Source organism: Carassius carassius, chromosome 42 (assembly GCF_963082965.1).
Source record: "Carassius carassius chromosome 42, fCarCar2.1, whole genome shotgun sequence".
Lineage (NCBI taxonomy): Eukaryota > Metazoa > Chordata > Actinopteri > Cypriniformes > Cyprinidae > Carassius > Carassius carassius.
Window position 1 is genome coordinate 23,466,680 of NC_081796.1, and position 23,794 is coordinate 23,490,473.

The window sequence follows — 23,794 nt, forward strand, 5'->3', positions numbered from 1 at the left end:
CAGACTAAACCTGTCGCAACGCGGTTGTGTTGCGTCCGGTTTACTTTTCCGCCACCAAGCAAGCTCAATAACTTAGGCCGGCGACACACTGGATGCGTGGCGCAAGCGTCTCAGCCGCGTGGCGTGTCCGTTTTTAATTCGGCTCCCATGTTAACAGGTTAGAGCTTGCAGACAGCCTGCGTGAGCCGCGCGGAAAACGTGTGCATGCTAGAAATAGAACCGACGCCTATCTTTCACGGGACACGCGCGCGTGTTGGAAGCGTTTCCAGGCAAAATATAATAGGAAAATATGTTTATATGTCATTTTGTACACAAATACATATTAATTCATGACATTTTGATGTTTGAAAGTCTATAGGTTGACATAAATTCAGATATAAATGTAATTTAAAAAAAATAAATAAATAATTATCGATTTTCAAATATTGCACCTGTCAAACATAGTATATTTTGCCGTCAAATCTGTTGACGGTGTCCTTTATCAGTAGGCGTAGTTGTAGGTGTGTAAAAAAAAGTTGATATTGTTGTCATGAAGACAAGATCCTGGTCTGTCGGCGGCCTCCCTCTATGTCACCTACAGCAGCAGCAGCGCGCCGCGTCAGGCACGCTTCTGGTGTGTAAAGACACAGAAAACGCCACGCTCCTGGGACGCAGCAGACATGCCACGCTCACGCCACGCAGCCAGTGTGTCACCGGCCTAACTCTTCATCTGAACGCGCTCTCTTTGAAATAGGAATCGTTGCCATATTTCTTGTTACCATCGTTTATTCATCGCTGTCTCGTTTGTATTTGGCCAGTTTGGAGAAAGCCTCTACAAACCTGACCAGCCAGCGTTTGCGATCACGAGAGCTTGTGCAAACGCCGATGGGTGACATGAATGCAGATGACTCCAGATCGGTGATGCGGTATTTGCTTTCCCAACAAGATCCATCGCCCAACACTAAATTAATTTGCTGAATGCATAAACTGTATTTTCCTGTGCTCAAATCTGCATATCTAAAGGAATGTTTGAGGTAATTTGTTAATTACCATAGACATAGAATTTGCAACCATTACAGTTATTACACTTATATACAAAACTTTGTATTACGCTTGCTATAGAGTTTGTGACGTCGCGTGCACTACCGCCGGTGGCAGTAGACAACCGCGGTTGTTACGGCAACCGTCACAGCCCTATTAAATATGGATATTTTTCTTACACAAATTTATCGCTTCACTTCACAAAACTTTTATTAACCCGGAGCAGTATGGAGCACTTTTTTTGATGGATGGATGCACTTTTTTACTGCTTCAAAATCTCAACCACCATTCACTGCCATTATAAAGCATGGAAGAGCCAGGGCATTTTTTTTAAATATAACATTAAACACAGTAGATGCAAACATCGGAGATCTTGATCCTTAAGAAACTTTGCTAATTGCAAATACAAATTTGCTAATTACTGCCCTTTTTGGGGAACATGAGAATGCATGCTAATCTTAAAAAACTTAATCCAGATAATTTAATCAAATCTGCACATTCGATTGAAGAACCAAATTAGCCAGAGATCAGTTATCACAATTACTAGATCTGGAATCGTTCAAATCATCTCAGTATTAAGTGAGGTACGAAGAATGGACCCCAGGACTCAGGTTGGGTAGATTTTATCATTAGGCCTAAAAAAAAATTTGTTTGGTTCCGGTTTCCGACCGACCCTGTCAATTTATGTGCGACCCAAATTTATTTTATGAGACTGGGGAAGAACGGTCTTTCACACATCGTTAATTAAATTACAGTTTCCTTTAAATGCTGTTTTACACTTAAGTAATCCGTTAAAAACCATTAAGTATTGCATCAAAACCCTTTAACTGTCAATTCCTAAAGTGAGCTATAACTTAAGGTTTGGAAATCGTAACATTAAGAGAAACACGGGGGGAGTCAACAATATATCGCGGAACAGAGAGGGCACTGACAACATGCTGACAGACAGGACATTAACATTACCAGCTTACTTTTAATATGAAACAAAGTCTCATTTGGTTATTTCACCTTTCAAATGTGGTCATTTTTTAAAGAAATGTAAACAATAAATACCGTTTTGTGGCTCTTGAATGTGTCGAACAGATCGCTGTAAGTTAGATCATCAGTTAAAACTAACTGATCGTCTCTTGCTTCTAGTTAATTTATAGCATCAAAATCAAATAAACCACATAAATGAACATAACAAAGAATGTTGTTTGACTACAAAAAGATGTCTATACACTCCGTTTTTCAAGTTCAGATCCTCCATGTTAATCTACTATGGGATCGCCTGTCAAACTCCCGCGAAGGCTTTTTGTGTGTGTGTGTGTGTGCGTTTTGCGTGTCTATGGCAACAACAGACTTTAAACGGGAATACAGAATCACTGTCGTAAAAGTACCGGTACACACATTTAAAATCAGCGCGCGTGTGTGTGTGTGTGTGTGTGTGTGTGTGTGTGTGTGTGTGTGTGTGTGTGTGTGTGTGTGTAAAACTGCCACTGGAGAAAAAAATAAATAAATTAAAAAAATAAATAAATCCCTACCGACCAATGACCTCAACTGACAACCAACCGGAACCAAACTTTTTTTTTTTTTAGGCCTTAGCACCTGTGCCAAAAGTTTGTGAGGTTTGTGGTACTGAATCTGTGAAAGATACTGAGGAATGGAAGAATATAAAAAGAAAGTGTTATATGACATATTATATGACACGTTACGTAATTTCTTGACAAACAAAAGATTTGACAAATCTATCTTACATTTGACAAATTCTAAGTTCTGGTAACTCACAATTCAGCAACAAAATGAGTGAAAACCTGCTGAAAACAGCACATCCTTCACGGTTTTCCTGTCACGTTAACTTTTCATCTGTCAGCAAACTTCTCTGGTCATGATAAACAGGGAAGTCAGTTCAAGCAAACGTAGGAGATTGTCAAAACACTGGTAAATGAAGAAGAGCTATTGCATAAACGTACAGTGGCATGCATAACGCAAGATAACGGAGACAAGATGTGATTACATCAAAATGCAGATGCCTTCCGATTACACAGAGTGGCAACAACATCCAAATCCACAGAAAACGGAAGAACATTACTGTATTTCTCACTCCAGTGAATTCACTCTCACAGTTGACTGTCCAAAGCCACAAGTCATGGTTTACAGTTCTTTTTAACCAGATTTCACAGCAATCTACTACTTGGCTAGATTTGCCTTTGGCACAACAATGTAAAGATAGTTCTTCATTGGGAATGTTTGAGAAACATCTCCATAGCCAAAAACTGATAAAGCACCAACACTGAGAATATGGCCTAAAATACACCTGCAGTGAGAAACATGGCTTTATTGCTTCCAGAAACAAAGATATTACGTAAAATGCATGAATTTATTTGGATTTAGCTACTTGAGAAAGACTAGAAAAACAGATCCATGCTCAATGCACTAGCAACAACAAACAATGGCTCGATGCTATTGTTTTGGCACAAACACACTGGAAACTTTCAACAGACTTCACAGCACGTGGTGAATTGTAACCAAAACAATGCTGTCGCAAGCCTTGCGTACACACCATCTGTTAGTAGTTACGCTTCCTATTCCTAAGCTGTTTCCTGAGGGATGAGATCTAAATTAAACAAATCACTGGTGTAACGTCTCAAAACTTGCCTTATCATATGTTTAAAAGTTACCTTATACACTTAATCAATTCCCAGGATACTTTAGGGAAAAAATAGTGATAAAAATAATGGTGATGATTTTCAGCGCTCCTAAAGCTGATCATTGTGGTTACTTGGTCAATGAACAGAATATTCCAAGAGTCAATAATTTCAAACTAGGGTTGGGGGAATAAAAAACAAAAACGATATTTTCATTACTGGGTGGGTGGAATCAACCAAAATAAATTAAAAAAATTAATATTTTTATTTTAGCCAGTTACCAAGGCAACATTTCTAATTTCCATTTAACTCTTTCCCTGCCATTGACGAGTTATCTTGTCATTTAGAAGACAACGCTTCCCCGCCAACTGACAAGTTTTTACGGCTTTTCGTGATTTCACTGTTATACACTCTGGGGCGCTATTACACATCTTCTTAACGAGTAAACAGATGCATATTAAAAATAACGCGATCATTAGCAATAGACGGCATATAAATGAAAACCGCATAATGTTACGGAGTAAAAAGTTGATCCAGGATGCGGTATATGTCTGTGCAAGCTTTGGAGGTATTGACGGAAGCGATTTACTGGATTTATGCTTTGATAATAGTACTGAATATTAGCCAGATATAGTTTTTGACAAAAATGCTATTTTCGCAGCTTTTTGCTAAAAATTATGCATTTTTATGAAACCTACCTATATTCAAGTGTTGTTAAAAAAAATGATTTAAGCTAGAATAAAACTGATTTTTGTTGGTGTTGTTGTTTAAAAGTAGAGGCTCTGATCTTTATTTTGGTGTGTTGCATAATCAAATATTCATACAGCAAAATATAAAGGATGATATTTCATCAAAATCACTGGCGGTGGCTGGTGGGGAAAGAGTTAATATAACTTAAACTAAAAAGAAACCGAAAACGATATATTCACATTATACTTTAATACAGAAGTAAGACTATGTGTGAGACTTCTGGTTCATTAGAAATAACGAGAAGAATATCAAAGTGTAGTAAACGGTAAAACTGTTATAAATAATATGGTAAGACACACCAATTTGCAATATCAAGCAGCAAATATATAGCTACAGCTAAAAATAGATGAGATCTCAATCTAGACCCATAAAAAGTATAAATCCTTGTGCCCGGTCTTACAGGAAAAATAAGGTGGATAGACATTATAAAAATAAAAAAAATAATAAAATTAACATAACACAAACATTTTTCCTTAAACTTTAACAGAAAGTAAACAAAAAAAAGTGAAAAAAGTATAATCTACTTACAAAATTATATCAATGACACTAAAATAACACTTAATAATAATATATTCGATTTTCATTTACCATGTTTTTACTTGTCGAAGACAAGGAAAAAAAGTCCCAGTTCTTCCGTGATTTGCATTTTTTTTCAGTCCTACATGATTTTACAGCTTCATATATCAAATGCAAAATGCAAGACGCAAGTGTTGCTCTACCGAAAAATGTATTTACGAATGATTCTGATGTTGTGCAAGAGAGAAACGACAGGAGCACAGGTGAAACTCAAACGAAGCGTATTTAATTATCACTTCAAGACTAAACATCCCTGGGACGGCTCTCTAAAGGTGTTTTTCTCTGCACACCGGTCAGCATGGGTTTCACAGACTCGGGTTTCGAACACACAAAAGCTCCGCCTGAGTTCTCATACTCTATGTGTTTAACTTGGAGCGGACAATCGTGTCTTTGTAATATGACAGCAGCGAACAAACCCAACAAGCAAGCCCTGACCAGAGGAACACCGTCATTCATACCTTGAGCCACACCAAAATAAACAATCACAATTAAATATCGAACCGGCTCACGACAAAGTGAATACAGTAACACATATCCTGGGAAATACAGTGCTGTAAAAACCACACAGGAGCCCCTGAACAAGTGTTAAGTCACGCTACCCAAGGCAGACCGATTCGCAAAATAGCTGTGTCAAAATTGTATAAAAGTGGACTACTTGAGAACAACGGCCTTAAAAATATTTTTCAGCTGATTAGCGTCACCAGCTGTGCAGACAATTATTAAAAGCGCAATGCAGGACTTTTGAAAACAACCTTAACCCCGCAGGAAAATGCAGCTCATCTGCACTGGAATGCTTGCAGGAATGAAGCTTATTTCATTATACAATAGCTATTTTTTTAAAGTCTAGAGAGTTTGTAAAACTAATCCACGGGAGGTAAATCAGATGAAAACAGTCTAATAAAAAAAAAAAATCTAACAGATTTAATAAATAACCGCATCTTTCTCTAATAATGTCATCCTGTTTAAATAAAAAATGAATTACATAAATAAGCAGCTAAAAATTTACAAATGGCATTCCATCTTCACTGTATTACTGAAGAAGATTGACATATCAGTCATGCTCTGATAAGCACAGATAGAGAAAGAGCTACAAAGATATTTCTTTCTTTACTGTAATCTGCACCAATTTGCTGGCTTCTGGCATTATGCCTTAATCACACTTGGCAAAATGTTGCCAATTTAAAGCTGGCAGGTACTGTTCCTCTAAGAAATCGGACTCCTTGATGGCTTTACAACACTGATTTGACCTAAATCCATGCTGACCCCTGGAAACAAGCACACACCAACCACAAAAGCTTATATATATATATATATATATATATATATATATATATATATATATATATATATATACACACACACAGAGTATAAAATGACAAAAGTTGAACAAAGTATGATAGACAGACAGATAGACAGTTAGTCAGTCAGACTTATGTTTAACAGCGAAATATCCATATAACATTTCCAGGCAATATATAAAGCAGGGCTTGACATTAAGCTTTGACATGTGCTTCAAATCAGTCCTTCACTTGCAAGTAAAAAATAAAAAAAAAGTTAGTTGTTTGTTTTTTGGCGAAAATGTTATTTATTCTGAAGCAATAGTCTCATTCTGTACTCTATCTGGTATTACTTTAATCAGAATATTTTTTATATTTGCCTTAAATTGATTGCTGTTGCACTTTTTACATTTATGAAGGACAATATTTTTCTAACCTGATTAAATGTACATGTCACCATTTACGTCAAATTCTTACATTTTATCAAAACATTAAGTTAGAATAATAAGAAAGTATATGGTTGTTACGATTCAAATGAAATCAGTATCAACAAACTCCATCTTTCCACTGCAGAGGAAACACAGAAGCTGCATCAAAAGTGCCATTTAGATGTTTTTACTCAGACTGTATTTAATGAAGATAAGGCATGAATTCATAAGGTTCCATGAATTCATTTACTCAGAATTGCAAATGCATAAATAATGTTATTAAGGTTTTACTTTGTGTTGACCTACAAATATGAAATGTTGGAAAAATGCAATGATTCTTTTAAATATGAAATTAAACCACCAGCAGGTGGTGGCAAGTCCCTGTCTTAATTAGTGAATCATTGATTCAACCGATTCGTTCAAACGGCTGATTCACTCAATAAATGAAGCAAGTGACTGTCTTTATGAATGGCTTACTGAATCATTGACTCGTTCAAAAACGCCGAATCACTCAGTAACTAAAGACTGTTGTGTGTTGCGCAACTATTCTATGCGTCTAAAAAATATAAGTCAGTTTATATTCTTTGTTTATTGAATTAAAGTGGTTTAAAATCAACAACACATTTGTAATCGTGCTGAAAGTCGGTAAAACAAGACGCTTGGTCGTGTGATGTTACATATTATATAGAAAATGTATCTTACTTTCTTGATACTTTGAAACATTATCCGTCATTGATCACCGTTTACAATTTAAGTAATACAATTTGAATCATTCGTGCCAAAGTTTCCGTGCTGTTTGTTTTGATCAGGTTACTTGTCCGGTCGGGCAAGTACAATTCTCCTTCGTTTGATCCTTCACAAAATCCACTTGTCCCGGACAAGCTTTAATGTTGAGCCCTGTATAAAGGGTGCCTGTATTCAACTTCTATATAAATGAAGTCGCTGAATGACTTTAACGTTAGTTCCTTTTTCCCGCGGTGTTTCTGTAACTCTGTATTTTCCCCGCGGGTGTCACGTGGCAGAGGGCTTTTCCGATTAACGTTACACTCGAGTTTAGTTTGACAGCAGTCCAAGGACCAGGACTCGCAAAAACGAACCCAGGAGACGGAAGCAGATAGCTTCATCACCACATAACGCCGTATTCTCAGCCCATGTTCATTTAAGATATCCCGGTTTATAGTTATTTCACCTGAGAGCTAGCTCAAGCTAACCGATCACTGACGCCGGCGCGCGTGCATGTTTACAATCCGGTCAGAAAATCACTTTTTATGCACCCGAACACGCTATACCTTGACGATTCGAGCAGAACACTTGATGCTGCTCACAGTCTGTTCGTATCTGAGCGAATAAAACCCTAAGCATGTCTGAAATGTGTCCTACCTCAGCCGATCTCCCCTCCTCACCGATGAGCTACATCTGACGCGCGCGTGCTTGTCATACATATCTCGACTGAGAAACTCCTTCCCTTTTCAAAAATAAAATGTTCTCCAGGCTTTTATTTACACTGTATTCGTGAATGAACATGTCAAGAGAGATCCATGTGTTAAATGCACAACTCTAACCCAATTTCGAAGAATTTCCTAAAGCCGGTCTGATATTGTAGGCTACTTTTGCAACTTCATATATAGTATGAATTATAAAAGCGCAATGACATTAATTAATAGCAGGGATGCTTAAAACATGACTGCATTTGAAATGAACGCATGTCGGGTAAACAAACTAATAGAATAAAACAAATAGAACAATTAATTTATTGTAATCCACGCGATAAATTGCACATTCCACGAACTCGATACACGTTATACAACTATTAATAAATAACTGACTTAAAATATACAAAAAACATTTTCTTTCATGTAAAAATTTTTTTTAGTAAAATGGTTGTAAACCCCTTAAAAAATTAAAAAATAAAATGGCTCATACAAAATTGAAGAATTGACAAATTGTTGGAAAAGAACATTTATTAAATTATTATGTTATACTTAATTTAGTTCCATGACCCTGTTGACCAAATATGACATATGCCGGTCAATAACACACAATGCATATAAAAAAATAAATAAATAATACCCACATACAAAGAAATTAGTTGTTTTTGTAGGCAAACTATAATTGTTTTGGTTAAGTGACCGTCTAAAAAAACACTAGTAAACGTTAATGAACTCCACTGGATAGAGACGTGCCTGCTTCTTTAAAATCATTCTGACGAACTGTAATTGACATGTCCTTAAAGGGGCGTTTCCAACTGTACTCATCCAATCAGCGTTGAGCGTGCAGTCTGGACGGAGCAGAACCCGTGACGTAAGCGACCACCATTCTGCTGTGCGGACAATCAATAAACATCTTCTGCAAAGTGACAACATAACCATATATCGAGCACTTTTGAGGGTATTCAATACAATTATGGACTCCACATCGGTAAGTGAAACATATGGTTGATTAGAATCGGCTGTAATGTTTTTTGTAAAGCTTATTACATTGCTATATTAGCTTACCCAACATGGATAAAACGTGATAAACTGATACGTGAATTAAAGTTTCTGTAGTCCAGCATAATGCACAACCTTTTATTGTTGCCTCGTGATGCTTTTAGTTATACAGGCATTGTAATTTTAACTCTTTTAAGCTTACGAGGAAATGAACAGTAGGCCTAACTAAAAAGAAAAGCCTCTTGAGTGATTTTACATGCACGCATGTTTATTGCCTTGTCAAATAAATAGATTAATGACCGATGCAATCAGATAATATAAAAATTTCACCTTTTTAGGTGCTTTAAGTGTTCTTCAGCTAGTTAAAACTGAATTGACTTGGCCTACTCTCGCTGGGCAACATGGGTAGATTGAAATAAGAACAATATGGAAATAAATTATATTTGCATGTGAACTAATGCATGCTCTTAACGTCAATCATGACCATGATCAAATGCAAACACTGCTTGTTAAGAAAATATTGTACGTATATCAAATATGGCACTTTTGATGACCAAACAAGAATGCATGAACCGAAAAAGAAACCAGACTGTCTCAAGGTGTCAGGCTAAAATCCCCTGTGATATCATGTGATGTCCGTGATGACAGCATCAGTGTGCATGATCAATGCTATCAGTATGAGAAGTGTTCATGTCATCACCTTCACATGTTAATCAGACTTTTTACAGCCTTTTATTTAAGCTGATTGCATCTACATCTTTTATTTAGGAATGTGTAATAAATAAAATATACTCATTTTATAAATTTTAAGTTTCTTTGGATAAAAGCATCTGCCAAATGCATGAATGTCCATGACTATATTAAAGCAGGCTTAAAACAGGATTCTTTGTTATATTTTATATATATATATATATATATATACATACACATTTAGTCATTTAGCAGACGCTTTTATCCAAAGCGACTTACAGATGAGGACAAGTCTCAGTTAGGTTAACACAGTACACATAGCATGGGCTTTTAAATAATATAATAAATAAAAAGAAAGCAGGTAGAATAAAAAAAGAATAGAGCAAGCTAGTGTTAGAGGTCTGTACACACACACACCCACACACAATTGCATAATAAATTAAAAGAAAATAGAATACAAAAAGATTAGAAAGGTAGTTAGATTTTTTTTTTTAAGAATAGAATTAGAATAGTGAGTGTTAAAGTTAGAGGTTCAAATAAAGATGGAAGAGATGTGTTTTAAGCCGATTCTTGAAGATGGCTAAGGACTCAGCTGCTCGGATTGAGTTGGGGAGGTCATTCCACTAAGAGGGAACATTTAATTTAAAAGTCCGTAAAAGTGACTTTGTGCTTCTTTGGGATGGCACAATCAAGCAACGTTCACTTGCAGAATGCAAGCTTCTAGAGGGCACATAAGTCTGAAGTAACAAATTTAGGTAAATGGGTGCAGAGCCAGTGGTAGTTTTGTAGGCAAACATTAATGCCTTGAATTTTATGCGAGCAGCTATTGGAAGCCAGTGCAAATTGATAAACAGAGGTGTGACGTGTATTCTTTTTGGCTCATTAAAAATTAATCTTGCTGCCGTGTTCTGGATTAATTGTAAAGGTTTGATAGAACTGTCTGGAAGACCTGCCAAAAGAGCATTGCGATGGTCCAGCCTGGACAGAACAAGAGCTTGAACAAGGAGTTGTGCAGCACTTTACTGTCCATTGCACTAGTGTAAATGATGTTCACAGTTTCTGCCTGAAAAGCTGAATTTTCAGCATCATTGCTCCAGCCTTCAGTGTCACATGTAACATCCAGTCTATCACATGATCATTTAGAAATCATTCTAATATTCTGATTTATTATGAGTGTTGGAAACAGTTCTGCTGTCTAATATATTTGATGGATAAAAGGTTAAAAAGAACTGCATTTATTCAAAATAAAAAATTCAAATAATATATATTCTAATAATATATTTTCTTTACTATCACTTTTTATCAATTTAACACATCCTTGCTGAATAAAAGTATTGATTTTATTTAAAAAAAAAAAAGAAAGAAAAAAAAAATTACTGACCCCAAATTACTGACCAGTAGTGTATATTGTTATTACAAAATATTTATATTTTAAAAACATAGCTTCTTTTTTTATTTTTATTTTTTTACTTTTTATTCATCAAAGTGTCCTTCAAAGTATCACATGTTCTGAAAAAATATTAAGCAGCAGAACTGTTTCCAACTTTGATAATGAATCATCATATTAGAATGATTTCTAAAGGATCATGTGATAATGATCCTAAAAATTCAGCTTTGCATCACAGAAATAAATGATAATTTAAAGTATAATAAATTTAAAAACAATTATTTTAAATTGTAATAATATATCACAATATAAAATTTTTTCTGTATTTTTGATCAAATAAATGCGGCTTGATGAGCAGAAGAAACTTCTTTCAAAAACATTAAAAATAGTTTCCAAACTTTTGGTCTGTACTGTGTATATATATATATATATATATATAATCTGTAAGTCGCTTTGGATAAAAGCGTCTGCTAAATATATATATATATATTTAATTATAATAATAATAATTAAATTCATCCATTTAAATGAATTTTTAGTTGTCTTGTCATAAAATTTCTGAAATAACACACGTGGAAGTATGTAAGGTAGCATTTATCATCTCCAAAAATGTGAAGTCAAAATAATCTCATTTAAGCAACGTTTCCTTACTTTTTCATAACTTTGCACTGGAGCTCAGATTTTTGTGGTGTTTCTAGACCATAGGAGGGTTCGTCAGCACTCTCACCGAGATGGGCTTCAGTGGGGATCAGATACAGGCGGCGATGCAGGCAGGATTCTTCTCTGTACCAGAAGCAGCTGAATGGTAAATGTTTTTACAGATGAATACAATGAAATAAGTTTTATAGGTTATTCTTGACCTTTTTTTCCAAAAGAAAAAAGTGTGACCAGTTATGTAATAGTTTAGGCTAGTCGTAGACCTGTCTGGTTATGTGCAATGGTTTTAGGGAATATTGAAAGTGTTATTAGACAGCATTGTTCATGATTAAGCACCAGCCCTCTCATTTATTATCACATTTGCGCTGTAGGCTTTTGCAGGGTGGGAGTCCACGGCATAAGCTATTCAAGCAGCCTTCAGGTCCTTTAGAGACGGCATTTTCTGCATTTAACCCTCCCAAAGATGCTCTCTGCTCCAACAACAACTCACAGTCTGATGAAACAGGTACTAACAGCACAGTTTCTTCATTTACTCATTCGTATGATATAAACAGACTTCTTTCAGTAGAGCGTCAACATGCTTCTCAGAAGGAAAATGTGTTTTCCTGTGCAAATAAACTCACATGTGACTCACAGTTTATGTGATTTTGTGTTTAGTGTGCTGCAGATCATTAGCAGTACTAATACTGAAATCTGAAATGTTATGCAATACAAAGGAATTTTCTGCTTTTAGGTGCTTCATTGGTCTTGGTACCACCTTCTGTGAACGCTCCCACAGCAAAAGAGCATCCACCCCTGGAAACAAGGATCAAGCAGGATAAGAGTAATTTCCACGAGCAGCAGAGGCAGCGAGTGGCCCAAGAGGCACGGGCAGAAAAGACACAGAAGAAGCAGGTGAATCAGTAAAAGGTTCATGTTCTTACAGTGAATCTCCAGAAGCAAGTGTTGGTCCACTCAAAAGTGAATCTGCTCACGTCATTCCAAGATTTCTTCTATGGAGCACAAAATCTCTTCTTTAAAACACAACATCATTTGTGACCAATGGCTGTTTTAAAAGATTGTTTACAATATTAGTAATTATTATTATCCCAGTTCAGTAACCGTAACTGTTGTCCTTTGATCAGGAGCGTGAGTTGGTATTGAAGAGGATAGCAGAGGACCGGCGTAGTCAGCAGGAGAAAACCCAAAACGAAGCCACGGCCGAGACCTCTCCATCAAGTGGACAGAGACTGGGTGGACGTGTGGAGACCAGCTTGGACAACCACTGCATCCTTATGGTGCAAGATTTCATCTTTTTTCCACTGCTTTTTGAGAAATGCTGTTAGCTTTATTTCGTCAAACCTGTTTGTTTTGTTTGTGTCTGTTATAGATTCGTCTTCCCTCTGGGGAATCAATGCGTGAGCGTTTTCCTGCGGACACTCCCTTAAGTCACGTCGTCGAATACATTGCCAGCCGCCACCCTTCACTACCCGCTTTTTCCCTCCTGCAAGGGTTTCCTCGAAAGCGCTTTGGCGAAGCTGAGCTAACCTGCTCCCTCCGGTCTCTGGGACTGACTCCCAATGCTGCACTTTGCATACAGACCACACCCCCCGAAACGCCTCAGGACCCTCCTAGTCCAGTGTCCCGATTGGCTGTTGTAGGGCAGGCAGAGGCGGAGCCACAGGAAGAGCCGGTAGAGCCACCGGATGAGCAACCCCAGGTGGAGGACAGAGCTTTAGAGGAACTTGAGATACCTCCTCCTCTGCGCCATCAACTGTGGGAGGAAGCAGTGGGGTATGCTGGGATTCCTGGGGTCGGACCTCCGCTGTCAGGGCCCTCTCACTACTGGGGTAAGATTTACTTTTACTAATTTGTGAATGCACCACACACTTATTATTATTATTATTATTTTTTCTATACTTGTTTTTAGTTAGTAATATTTTGAATATAATATTGCTGCAGAGGTGACTGCAAAACGTCCAAGAATTGTCAATTTTTATTTACCACACTCGTACATTGAAAAATAACATTATAAAAACACACAGGAAAATCTTGAGGGAATCCAATGGAAGATTTGATTGTCAAGACTGCAGCACTCTATTGACTTTTATACTTAGATGTTCAGTTTTAATATATTTTTTATTTTTATTAGTTTATATATTTTTTAATTATTGATTATTTAAAAAAAAAAAAACTAAATTTAAGAATGTTATAAATGAACGTTTATTTATTTTATATTTTATTTTTAGTTTGGCTTTAGTTCTATTTAGTTTTTGTTTTATTTTGTTTTTGTATTCATTTTAACATTTTCGTCTAATATTTATATTAGATTTTTTTTTTGATCTTTTGAATTAAAAATGTTTTCAGTAGTATTAGTTTTACTTAATGATTATATATATATATATATATATATATATATATATATATATATATATATATATATATATATATATATATATATATATATATATATATATATATATATTATTGTTGCTTAACATTTAAGTTTATTCATTTATTTTAGGTATAATTTATTTTTATAACAAATTCAGTTCCATTATTACAAGTATTTCACCTTATTTTATTTTATTTTATTTTCAGCTTTACCTGAATTAACAAAAACGATAATAATCCCTGCTCTTCATAAACTTTACTTCAATGCAAATAATATTGTGTTATTACAAATCTGTTTCTGACAGGACGAGGCAATAAACTGGTGCGAGGTGAAGCAGAAAATGTGGAACATGTGGAAAATGAGGAGCAACCAGAAGATGTAGTTCTACCTCCATTTAATCTCAATGGTATATAAACGGCTACTTTTTACAGTAGATTTTGACCGGGTGGTGTTATATGGATGCAAGAGTGTTCTAGGTGTTTGTTAGTTTGTTAAGGGGGTTTCTAGACTGCTTCTCAGGTAAAAAAGAGTCCAAAGTCTCTATGGTATTCTGGACTCTAGTTATGGCTCAGGCACCTCCTCCTTCCTCTCTAAATCCATGAGATTTCTTTCTACCTTTTTTATTGTTTGCCAGGAAAAAATTAGAAAACTTGTAGCCACGTCATTTTGAGGTACTATTCATGTTTTAGCACAGTTGCAGGAAGAGTTGAGTGCTGAAGTTTAATACTTGAGGTTTGGGTCTGCTTAAGTATGAGCATTAATAATAGTGATCCTTGCATTAGTCAGCACCATTAATAATGAATAAGATGAGTGTGAAAATTTGTTTCTAATTTCTCAGTAATTAAATCATCACAATTAACATCATTATTAGAATTGACTTGATAACAGTGAACTCCAATCTGGATGAAACTCCAAAAACTGTGAGATAAAGCGAGCACTTCAGGCCACAATCAAAAGGAAAGTTCCTGATGAGACTGTAAACAAAAGATGTTGATATCTGTTTGTCTTGAACGGATTAAAAAGCAGCTGCTTTTTGGACTTCACTTAATCAGAAAAAGCCATAATCTAATAAAGGAGGACCAGAATGGTAATGAATGGACAGTCTGCCAACATTTCTTCAAGGGCTTTTATCCTTTAAAACATTCATATCTGCTCCCATTAAAGGTCACTGTTCATGACTCTGCAAAAGCTTTGTGGTACTATATGTATATGCTTTTTTTTTAATTTATATTAGCTGTTGTTTTAATCATATAGATGCAACCTCATCCCAACTTTTATTTTCCATAAAGAACATTCCTGGAATGTTGAAGCTAACATTAGGGGAAAGTTGTGTGTTCTCTGAGATGTAACTGATCATATAGCGTACAGTAGTTTATCTTCAACAATCACAGAATTTTTGCCTTTGGACTGCTGTGCTCGGGTCAGTCTGAATCCTAGATCTTTGTTCAGTAACTTTGAGTTTTTAGTAGTGCCTGACCGATAAATTGTTTTGCCGATATTATCGGCCGATATGACTCTGTCACCAATATATTAATTTATTTATTTGTACAGAACATATAATACAGATCAAATGCTTGAAATGGTGTAATTACTTAGTTTGTCCATATGTTGCATTGTTTGCTATTGGCAACCTGGATGCAAAGCTTTAACCTGTTAACTTTTCTGTTCTGTGGACTGATTTCAGACCAATTTTAGATAATAAAATTTATTGTTAAATATCTTTCCTTTATTACTCTGTCACATAATTTTGAGTGTTTGATCACAACATTTGAGTGATCATTGCAAAAAATGTGTTTGTGTATATACTCTATGTATATACTGCATTATGTATATAATGTATTCTATATATAGGACCAGTCAAATGTTTGGACACACGAATGGGAAAATGTCCAAACTTTTGACTGGTACTGTACTATAATATACACAAAGAATATCGGCCGATATTTTTATATATTTTCTACCCCCTAATATCAGCTCTAGTCGAGCTCGAGCTCTAGTTTTTAGGTGTTTAGCGAGTGACCAAAGTGTGAGAAACTCAGGAAAGCCCATATTGAAAAGGTTAATGCCTTTAGTTGTCTTAGTTTAGACTCGGTTATAAGTAAAAACTCATTCACCTCTTTTAAATGATAAAACTCACCACTACCAAGAAAGCCTGTCCTCTCATGTGTTAGAACTGCATATGTTCTATATATCGCCTCTTTTCTCTGGAAGTTTAATGAGGGGGATTTTAGACATGCTGGGAAAGAAAGCAGCTGACAGCTTTATAAAATATTTTCAGATGCTTTCAAGACAAGCATATGTTAATTTGCACACGCGAGACACTCAGGAATTAACTGCAGCTGGATAGATTTACCAGGCAGGCCTGTGAACATGCTAATATATAGTAATTAGCTTAATATGCAGTTAGTTCCAGTGCAACTGTTTTGATATTGAGGCTGTGTAATTGAATGCTTGGTTAATTTGGTAGTAGCAAGATGCAATTTGTTTAATTTGTTTGCTTGATGTCCTTATGGATCATACAAATAAATAGTAAATTTAAAAAAAAAAAAAATTATAAAATCAAAATAATCAATACAATTTAGAGATAATCTCCCTCTCACTCTGACAGGACTGCCACAGTTGCCGTTCTTCCTGGAGAACAGGGGAAGAGTAGGACTGGAGCCGAGACATCACTGGCCGGAGCAGGGCAACAGACTCAGGTAGGGCGATTTCTAAAGGGCCTGAAGGGTGTGAAATTGAAAATCAATATTCAGTCATCATTTACTCATCCTCATGTTACAAATCTGCATGACTTCCTTTCTTCTGTACTACACAAAAGAAGATATTTTTCAGTGGGGCCCAAAACCATTTGATGATGGTAAATTATGACAGAATTTGTGGACTGTCCCTTTAAGTGACTACAATTGGTTGTGTTGAAGGGAGGCGGAGCCTGATGACCCAGCAGACCCTGAGGAAGGCCGTGTGTTGCGTGGAGCTGTGGGTCAAGCAGCAGTAGAGCGTTTACAACGAGGCGCCCATCACGACGAGCAGTCGTCACCACACGGGCATCCCTCGCCCCCCAAAAAAGCCTTCAAGACCCCCCGCGTGCCCCCTCTCTGTTCGATGGCCATCAGGGCCACCGTTTCCCTCATGACAGGTCAGAAAGAGACTGCCTAATGTTGTTTGCTGACATTACTTTGACTCATTACGTTAGTGCACAGGTCAAGATTTGGACCATAATCTTGCTCTTTCAGCTCCCAGCATGCAGTACAGCAGCAGCCTAGCCTGTTTGACTCCCGAGCTGGTCGAACTCTTGTTGACTCATATGGCACGTGAACGTCTCCTCCGACCGCGTACGCTGGAGCTGTTCTTTGGCTGCCCACTGCAAAAGTTCGTCCTAAATTGCTATCCTTATACCACCAATGAGCTGCTGCGGCAACTGAGAGCGTTTTCCTCTCTTAAACATCTCAGCCTTGTCAACTCTCCTCTCATCACAGGTGTGTATATATCCCAAATAAGTTGCCCAAAATTCTCATTACTGTTACGTAAAAAAAAAAAAAAAAAAAAAAAAACTGTTATAATGTTTAATAATATGTAATATGATACAATATACAATAAATCTTAGTACATTGCTTATAACAGTGGTTCTCAATTCCAGTCCTCGCGTACCACCGCTCTGCATTTTTTTGCATGTCTCTTATTTAACACACCTGATTCAGATAACCAGCTCCATGCATGAACTGTGTTCTGATTGACAGGGTCCCTTCAAAGTATTCACTGCTCCCTACTCTCTGAGCACGGGAAATCCGTTGAAGTTTGTCTTCACACACAGAACAAACTTACTAGAGAATTGTAAAATGTGAAGTAATAAACCTCAGTAAATAAATATTTTACGTCTCGCACACTTTAATGTGCTTTAAACGGAGCATACTGTATACATTCCCTTCAAATCATGGCAGAATATCCTGTGATGTTCACTTCGCAGGGCACTTACGGTTGAATGGAACAAATGTCTGAAGTGATGAGAGATCCATGCATAATGTGCAGAGTGAAGTGAAGTGAAGTGACATTCGGCCAAGTATGGTGACCCATACTCAGAATTTGTGCTCTGCATTTAACCCATCCGAAGTGCACACACACAGAGCAGTGAACACACACACACACACTGTGAACACACACCCGGAGCAGTGGGCAGCCATTTATGCTGCGGCTGCCCGGGGAGCAGTTGGGGGTTCGGTGCCTTGCTCAAGGGCACCTAAGTCGTGGTATTGAGGGAGGTGAGAGAACTGTACATGCACTCCCCCCACCCACAATTCCTGCCGGGCCGAGACTCGAACCCACAACCCTTCGATTGTGAGTCTGATTCTCTAACCACCAGGCCACGACTTCCCCCTAAGTGGTGGTACATGAGGACTAGAATCGATAACCACTGATTTTTTTAAATTGCAGTAGTAAGAATTTGGGAGAAAATGTGCTTATTTGTCATGAATACAATGAAAAGAATCACCTTAAAAATGATTTCACCAAATATGTATATATGTTTATATATTGATCTTGGGTGAAATATGTCTGGTTATCTTTGTGAGAAAGATATTTACACTTCTGTATGACATATTTCTATTTATTAAAGGCTTGATTTGCTTGTACGTGATTTGTAAAGTTGTGATATCATCATTTCCCGTTTCATTTCGCAGACGCTGGTCTTTCGGTTTTGTCCAACCTCTCCAAACTTCAGCATCTCAACCTGTCGTCTTGTAACAAACTAACAGACAGCTGTTTGCAGCACATCGCAGGTGAGACAGCGTGTCAGAAACCAGTCCATAAGTGATTATTATCATGAATAAATGCATCCTCTTGTTTGTGTGTGTGATCTCAGGTCTCCGCAGCCTGACGTTCCTGGCTCTGGACCAGACCAAAGTAAGCGATGCAGGTCTGCTGATGTATCTGGGGTCAGGTCCTCTAGCGCTGTGTCAGCTCAGCCTCAATCACACGGCCATCACTGAGAGCACACTGAGAGCGCTGCCCACATGTGTACCACAGCTACGAACGCTCAGTATTAAACACACCAAGGTAATGTGTGTATATTCACAGAGCTTTAAAAAAAAATGCACATTTAAATTGTATTTATATTTATTGTTTTTTATAAAAAATGTATACTTTTATTTATGAATCAAAATGTATAGAAATCTAGGGTTTGCAGGTTCAATCCCACAGTTTGTTTTAAATTTACATGCCATTTATAGATGGGGTTATCAAACATAGATTATATCACAATTACAGACTAACCAAACGTCCTCAAATAATGCTGCAGCATTCTGTGAAAGGTATGCAAAAATAATTGTAAGAAAATCAATGAATAAATAAATAAATAAATAAATAATGCAGCAAATGTGTATATAATATAGGGATTTCTGTCTATCCAAATGTATGGATTTATTTACCTGCAATAAGTGACATATTCCATATTAATCTGATTTGTTAGGTAACCAGTTGTGATTTCGTTTTTGTCATGTTGAGCAATATAAATTGTGATGGGGCCTGCAATGCTTCATCTAAAACTTCAAAATAATGAAAAAAATATATATAATTTTTTTTTTTTATTGTTAAAAGTCTAAAGTTGGCAATATTTAAAATTTAATGAGCTGCTACTCATTACATTTTAAATTAAAGTATTATTATTATTATTATTATTATTAATTTACCGTATTTTTCGGACTATAAGTCGCACCTAAGTATAAGTCGCATCAGTCCAAAAATACGTCATGATGAGGAAAAAAAACATATATAAGTTGCACTGGACTATAAGTCGCATTCATTTAGAACCAAGAACCAAGAGAAAACATTACCGTCTACAGCCGCGAAAGGGCGCTCTGTTTTCAGTGTTTTCTCTTGGTTCATGTCAAATTAATTTTGATAAATAAGACACACCTGACTATAAGTCGCAGGGCAAGCCAAACTATGATAAAAAAAAGTGCGACTTATAGTCCGGATAATACGGTATGGTTTTTTTTTTTTTTGAAAAATGTCTCTTCTGCTCCCTTCTCTATCAAAGCTGCATTTGTTTGATCAAAAAAACAAACTGTAATAAAATGTCATTTATCTCCAGTTTACTCTAGTCAATCATTCTAATTTGTTGCTTTTGGACATGTTTATTATTGTTATCAATATCGAAAACAGTTATGCTGCTTAATATTTTTGTGGAAACTATGATTTTTATTTATTTATTTTAAGAATAGAAAGTTCAAAAGAACAGCTATAGAAATCTTTTGCTAAATTATTTATATAAACTTTTTATTTATATAAAATTATTTATATATATTTTATTTAGTTTTTAAACTATCACTTTTGATCTATTTAGTATATCCTCATGAACAGTAGACTGTATTTGTCCCTTCAAACAGGCTCCGGTTAGTTTGCGCAATCAGTAATGAAGTCGTTACAGGGTTTGTTTGTAAGGTTGATTTATTTTAGACTGTGAGAGAATGGCGTAATAGAATTCACTATATGTTTACTCTGTATTTATTTTGCTTTTGTTTCCTTTTTCTATGAGGTGAGTGACGTGTCTGCACTCGCAGAGCTCCGAAGCCTGCAGACGCTTCACCTGGACGGCACAGGTGTACAAGAAAATACTCTCCAGTGCCTAGCAACCCACCCCAGCCTATCCTCTCTCAGCCTGGCCGGCATACCAGTCGCGGATGGAAACCGCACGCTGGAGATCATTTCAGGTGCAGCCAAATTCAACTATTTGTATTTCTGGCTTTTATGCATCATTTATGCATGCATAAATGATTTTTGCATAAAAATGAGTCAATTCTGTTTGGGGTTTTAGTGAGGTAAGATAATTTACTACTTTGTCTGATTTCTCCATGCAGGCCTCAGGCTTACCCAGCTCACCCTGCCTGGCAGACACACTGTGACAGACAGTGGACTTCTGTTTCTCTCCAGACAGACTTTGCTTTTAGAGCTCGACCTGACTGACTACACTCAGCTCAGCGACCACGGCATTACACAGCTTTCCAGCATGAGCAGGTAGAGCTTTAGGTCCAAAAGTGTCTGTGTAGTACACCAAATTAAAAAATAAACTTTGGTTCTGGTTTAATTTGGTGCAATGCAACCATGCAAATTTTAGGAGTAGGCTTACTTACGGTTATTTAGGAAATCACAAGACACATCCCAAATTGTTGTAGCTCATTGGTTCCCATGGTCATGAAAAACCTGGAAATATTAGAGAATTTCAAAAGTGTCTGGAAAAGTTATGCTCGGCTCTTCCTTTAGCTAGAATTTACTATTTACTTAATGAAATGAGTTTTCAAATTCCTTGTCCATTCCTTAGTAACAGATGAAAAATAATGGAAATTCTTAGGTCAGAAATTGTGGGAACCCTGATTTATATGTAAAGATCTATTCACACCAAGAGCAAATATTTGCCACAAAGAAGACTTGAAAATCAATCCACTTTTGTAAACCTAATTCACACTGTTGTTTTTTGTCAACAAATATAGTGTCGTTGTTGTTTTTTTTCCTGTTGATTGAAAAACCTCAAGTTACTTTAGTATTGTATGTTTTCCAATATTCTGAGTAAAAAACAGTATATCAGTATATTGCTATGTGACTGCGTTAAAGCAATTCAAATTAGGATTGTCCTACAGAGCTTTCGTTTGCGATTCATTTCACCCTTTTATTAAAGCAGTGTTCAGAAGTCTTTTTTCATTTTACCAGTAATGGTAATGATGACCCGCCCCCTTTTACTTGATAGGTTGAAGAAGCTGTCTCTTAGCAACACTCAGGTGAGTGACAGCGGGCTGCAGGGACTGATCAGTCTAAAAGAGCTCCAGGAACTGTGTCTGGACCGTACAGCCGTCACCAGCAGGGGCGTTGCAGCCTTGATCACACACCTACCACATCTGCAGGTACGGTAGAAAAAAATAGACATTTATTCATGCATTTGGCAGACTCTTTTATCCAAAGCAACTTACAGTGCATTCAGGCTATACATTTTTTACCTAACATGTGCTCCTTGGGAATCGAACCCACAACTTTGCACTGCTAATGCAATGCTCTACCACTTGAGCTACAGGAACACTACTGAGCTACAGGAACACTAACAGATATATATGATGAATGTGCATGGATTCAACATACATGTTTGTTTTTTGTTTTGCAGGTGATGGGTTTGGCCAGTACACAGGTGGGCGATACGGTGATCAAACAAGGTCTGGTTCACTGTCCTCAGCTGCTGAAACTCAATCTCAGCAGAACCAGAATCACAGATCAGGGTACGTTGTGCAGTCTTATTTCCTCCATGATCATTTACTAGTAAAACAAATGCCTCTAACATGCTGAATTGTATTGCTCAGGTCTGAAGTTCCTGTGTCGTATGCAGCTGAGTCAAGTGAACCTGGATGGCACAGGTGTAACTCTTATTGGCATTGCCAACCTGATCTCCGCCTGCCCTCATCTGATCAGCATACGAGCCAGCCAAACCCGCGCCATTCCTCCAGACCAACAGTCTGACGACGACAGCGATAACGATAATGGCACTGATGCCAGACGATCCTAGATGTCTGTGTGTATTCTTCAAACATGGGCATAGTACCCTTCAGCTGTTTCTCAGAGGGCAGATTATTCAGAGCTTCCTTTTTCCATTAGTAGCACTACAATCTCACTTGGGGTAGACAATCAAGTTGAAATACTTATTTGAATGTGGTCACACAGCGTAATGAGTTTTGTCTGGAGCTTTAAAAGTGCCATGGACATGCACACTTCAAATTTAGATTTTTTGTAAAATAAAATGAATTTCATTTAAACGTACAGATACTTGTAATACAGTATTTAAAAAAAAAAAGCAGAAGGCGTCATAATTTAGTAATAATGATGCTCAAATATTGATAATCAACACTTTGCATGACAGATGTAGAAGTATTTGAATCTTTTACATTGTGTATTGCTGAGCTGTGCATGAACATATTTTTATTTCAAAAAAAGAATGAAAATATAGCTGTTAATGACAGAATTAAGATTTTATGTAGATATATTTTGGATAAATGCATCTGAATGGCTGAAGTGGAAAGTCATTTTGTACTGGAAGTTGGCATTTAAGTATAACCAAAGTCAGTGTCAATTTACTGGGATGTTACTGGATCTACACTAGCAGAAGTTTTACTCCTACATGTATATTCATGTTGGATGTAAGTTTATTAGTATATCTGTTTTTTTGTTGTTGTTTTTTTTTATTAGAGGATTTATTAGTCTGCTGGGAATAACTGGATCCAGGTTTACGTATGATGTTTTTCATATGATATGATAAAGTTATGATTTGTGAAATACCAAACAAATTAATAGCAGCATCATCACATTGGCATTTCGACTGTTTCTGTATGCACCGGTGTTGTACCTTTAAGCGTGTAAATGCAATAACATTGAAAAATACAAAATCATAAAGGTCTCAACCGTATCTGGAAAAAAGGTCTATGTTGAAAAATTGTCAAGTTTTAAATTCGAAACATACCTCGAATGCACGGTGCTGTCCTGTCTTGATCTGACTCGAGAGAAACTGTCAGATGCATTGTTGTTGCCAACAGTTGTCTAGTCTAAATTGAA

General features: G+C 36.6%; 2 protein-coding genes across 2 annotated transcripts in view; one reads left to right on the top strand and one right to left on the bottom strand.

The window, feature by feature from the left end:
• Window positions 1-8,128, bottom strand: part of LOC132124248 (anion exchange protein 2-like) — a 43,334-nt gene extending 35,206 nt beyond the window's left edge. The window contains exon 1 of the mRNA XM_059535187.1: window positions 8,059-8,128. The gene's annotated coding sequence lies outside the window, so the exon portion shown is untranslated. The remainder of the gene's footprint in view (window positions 1-8,058) is intronic.
• An 824-nt stretch (window positions 8,129-8,952) lies between these two features.
• LOC132124251 (uncharacterized) lies at window positions 8,953-23,469 on the top strand. Its single transcript, XM_059535191.1, has 17 exons — window positions 8,953-9,096; window positions 11,883-11,989; window positions 12,213-12,346; window positions 12,575-12,735; window positions 12,966-13,118; window positions 13,211-13,670; window positions 14,520-14,621; window positions 16,824-16,914; window positions 17,134-17,351; window positions 17,449-17,691; window positions 18,889-18,987; window positions 19,071-19,264; window positions 20,745-20,919; window positions 21,067-21,223; window positions 21,951-22,104; window positions 22,359-22,470; window positions 22,552-23,469. The coding sequence occupies exons 1-17, from the start codon at window positions 9,082-9,084 to the stop codon at window positions 22,752-22,754; spliced, it is 2,778 nt and encodes a 925-aa protein (XP_059391174.1). The 5' UTR covers window positions 8,953-9,081; the 3' UTR covers window positions 22,755-23,469.
• The last annotated feature ends 325 nt before the right edge of the window (window positions 23,470-23,794 follow it).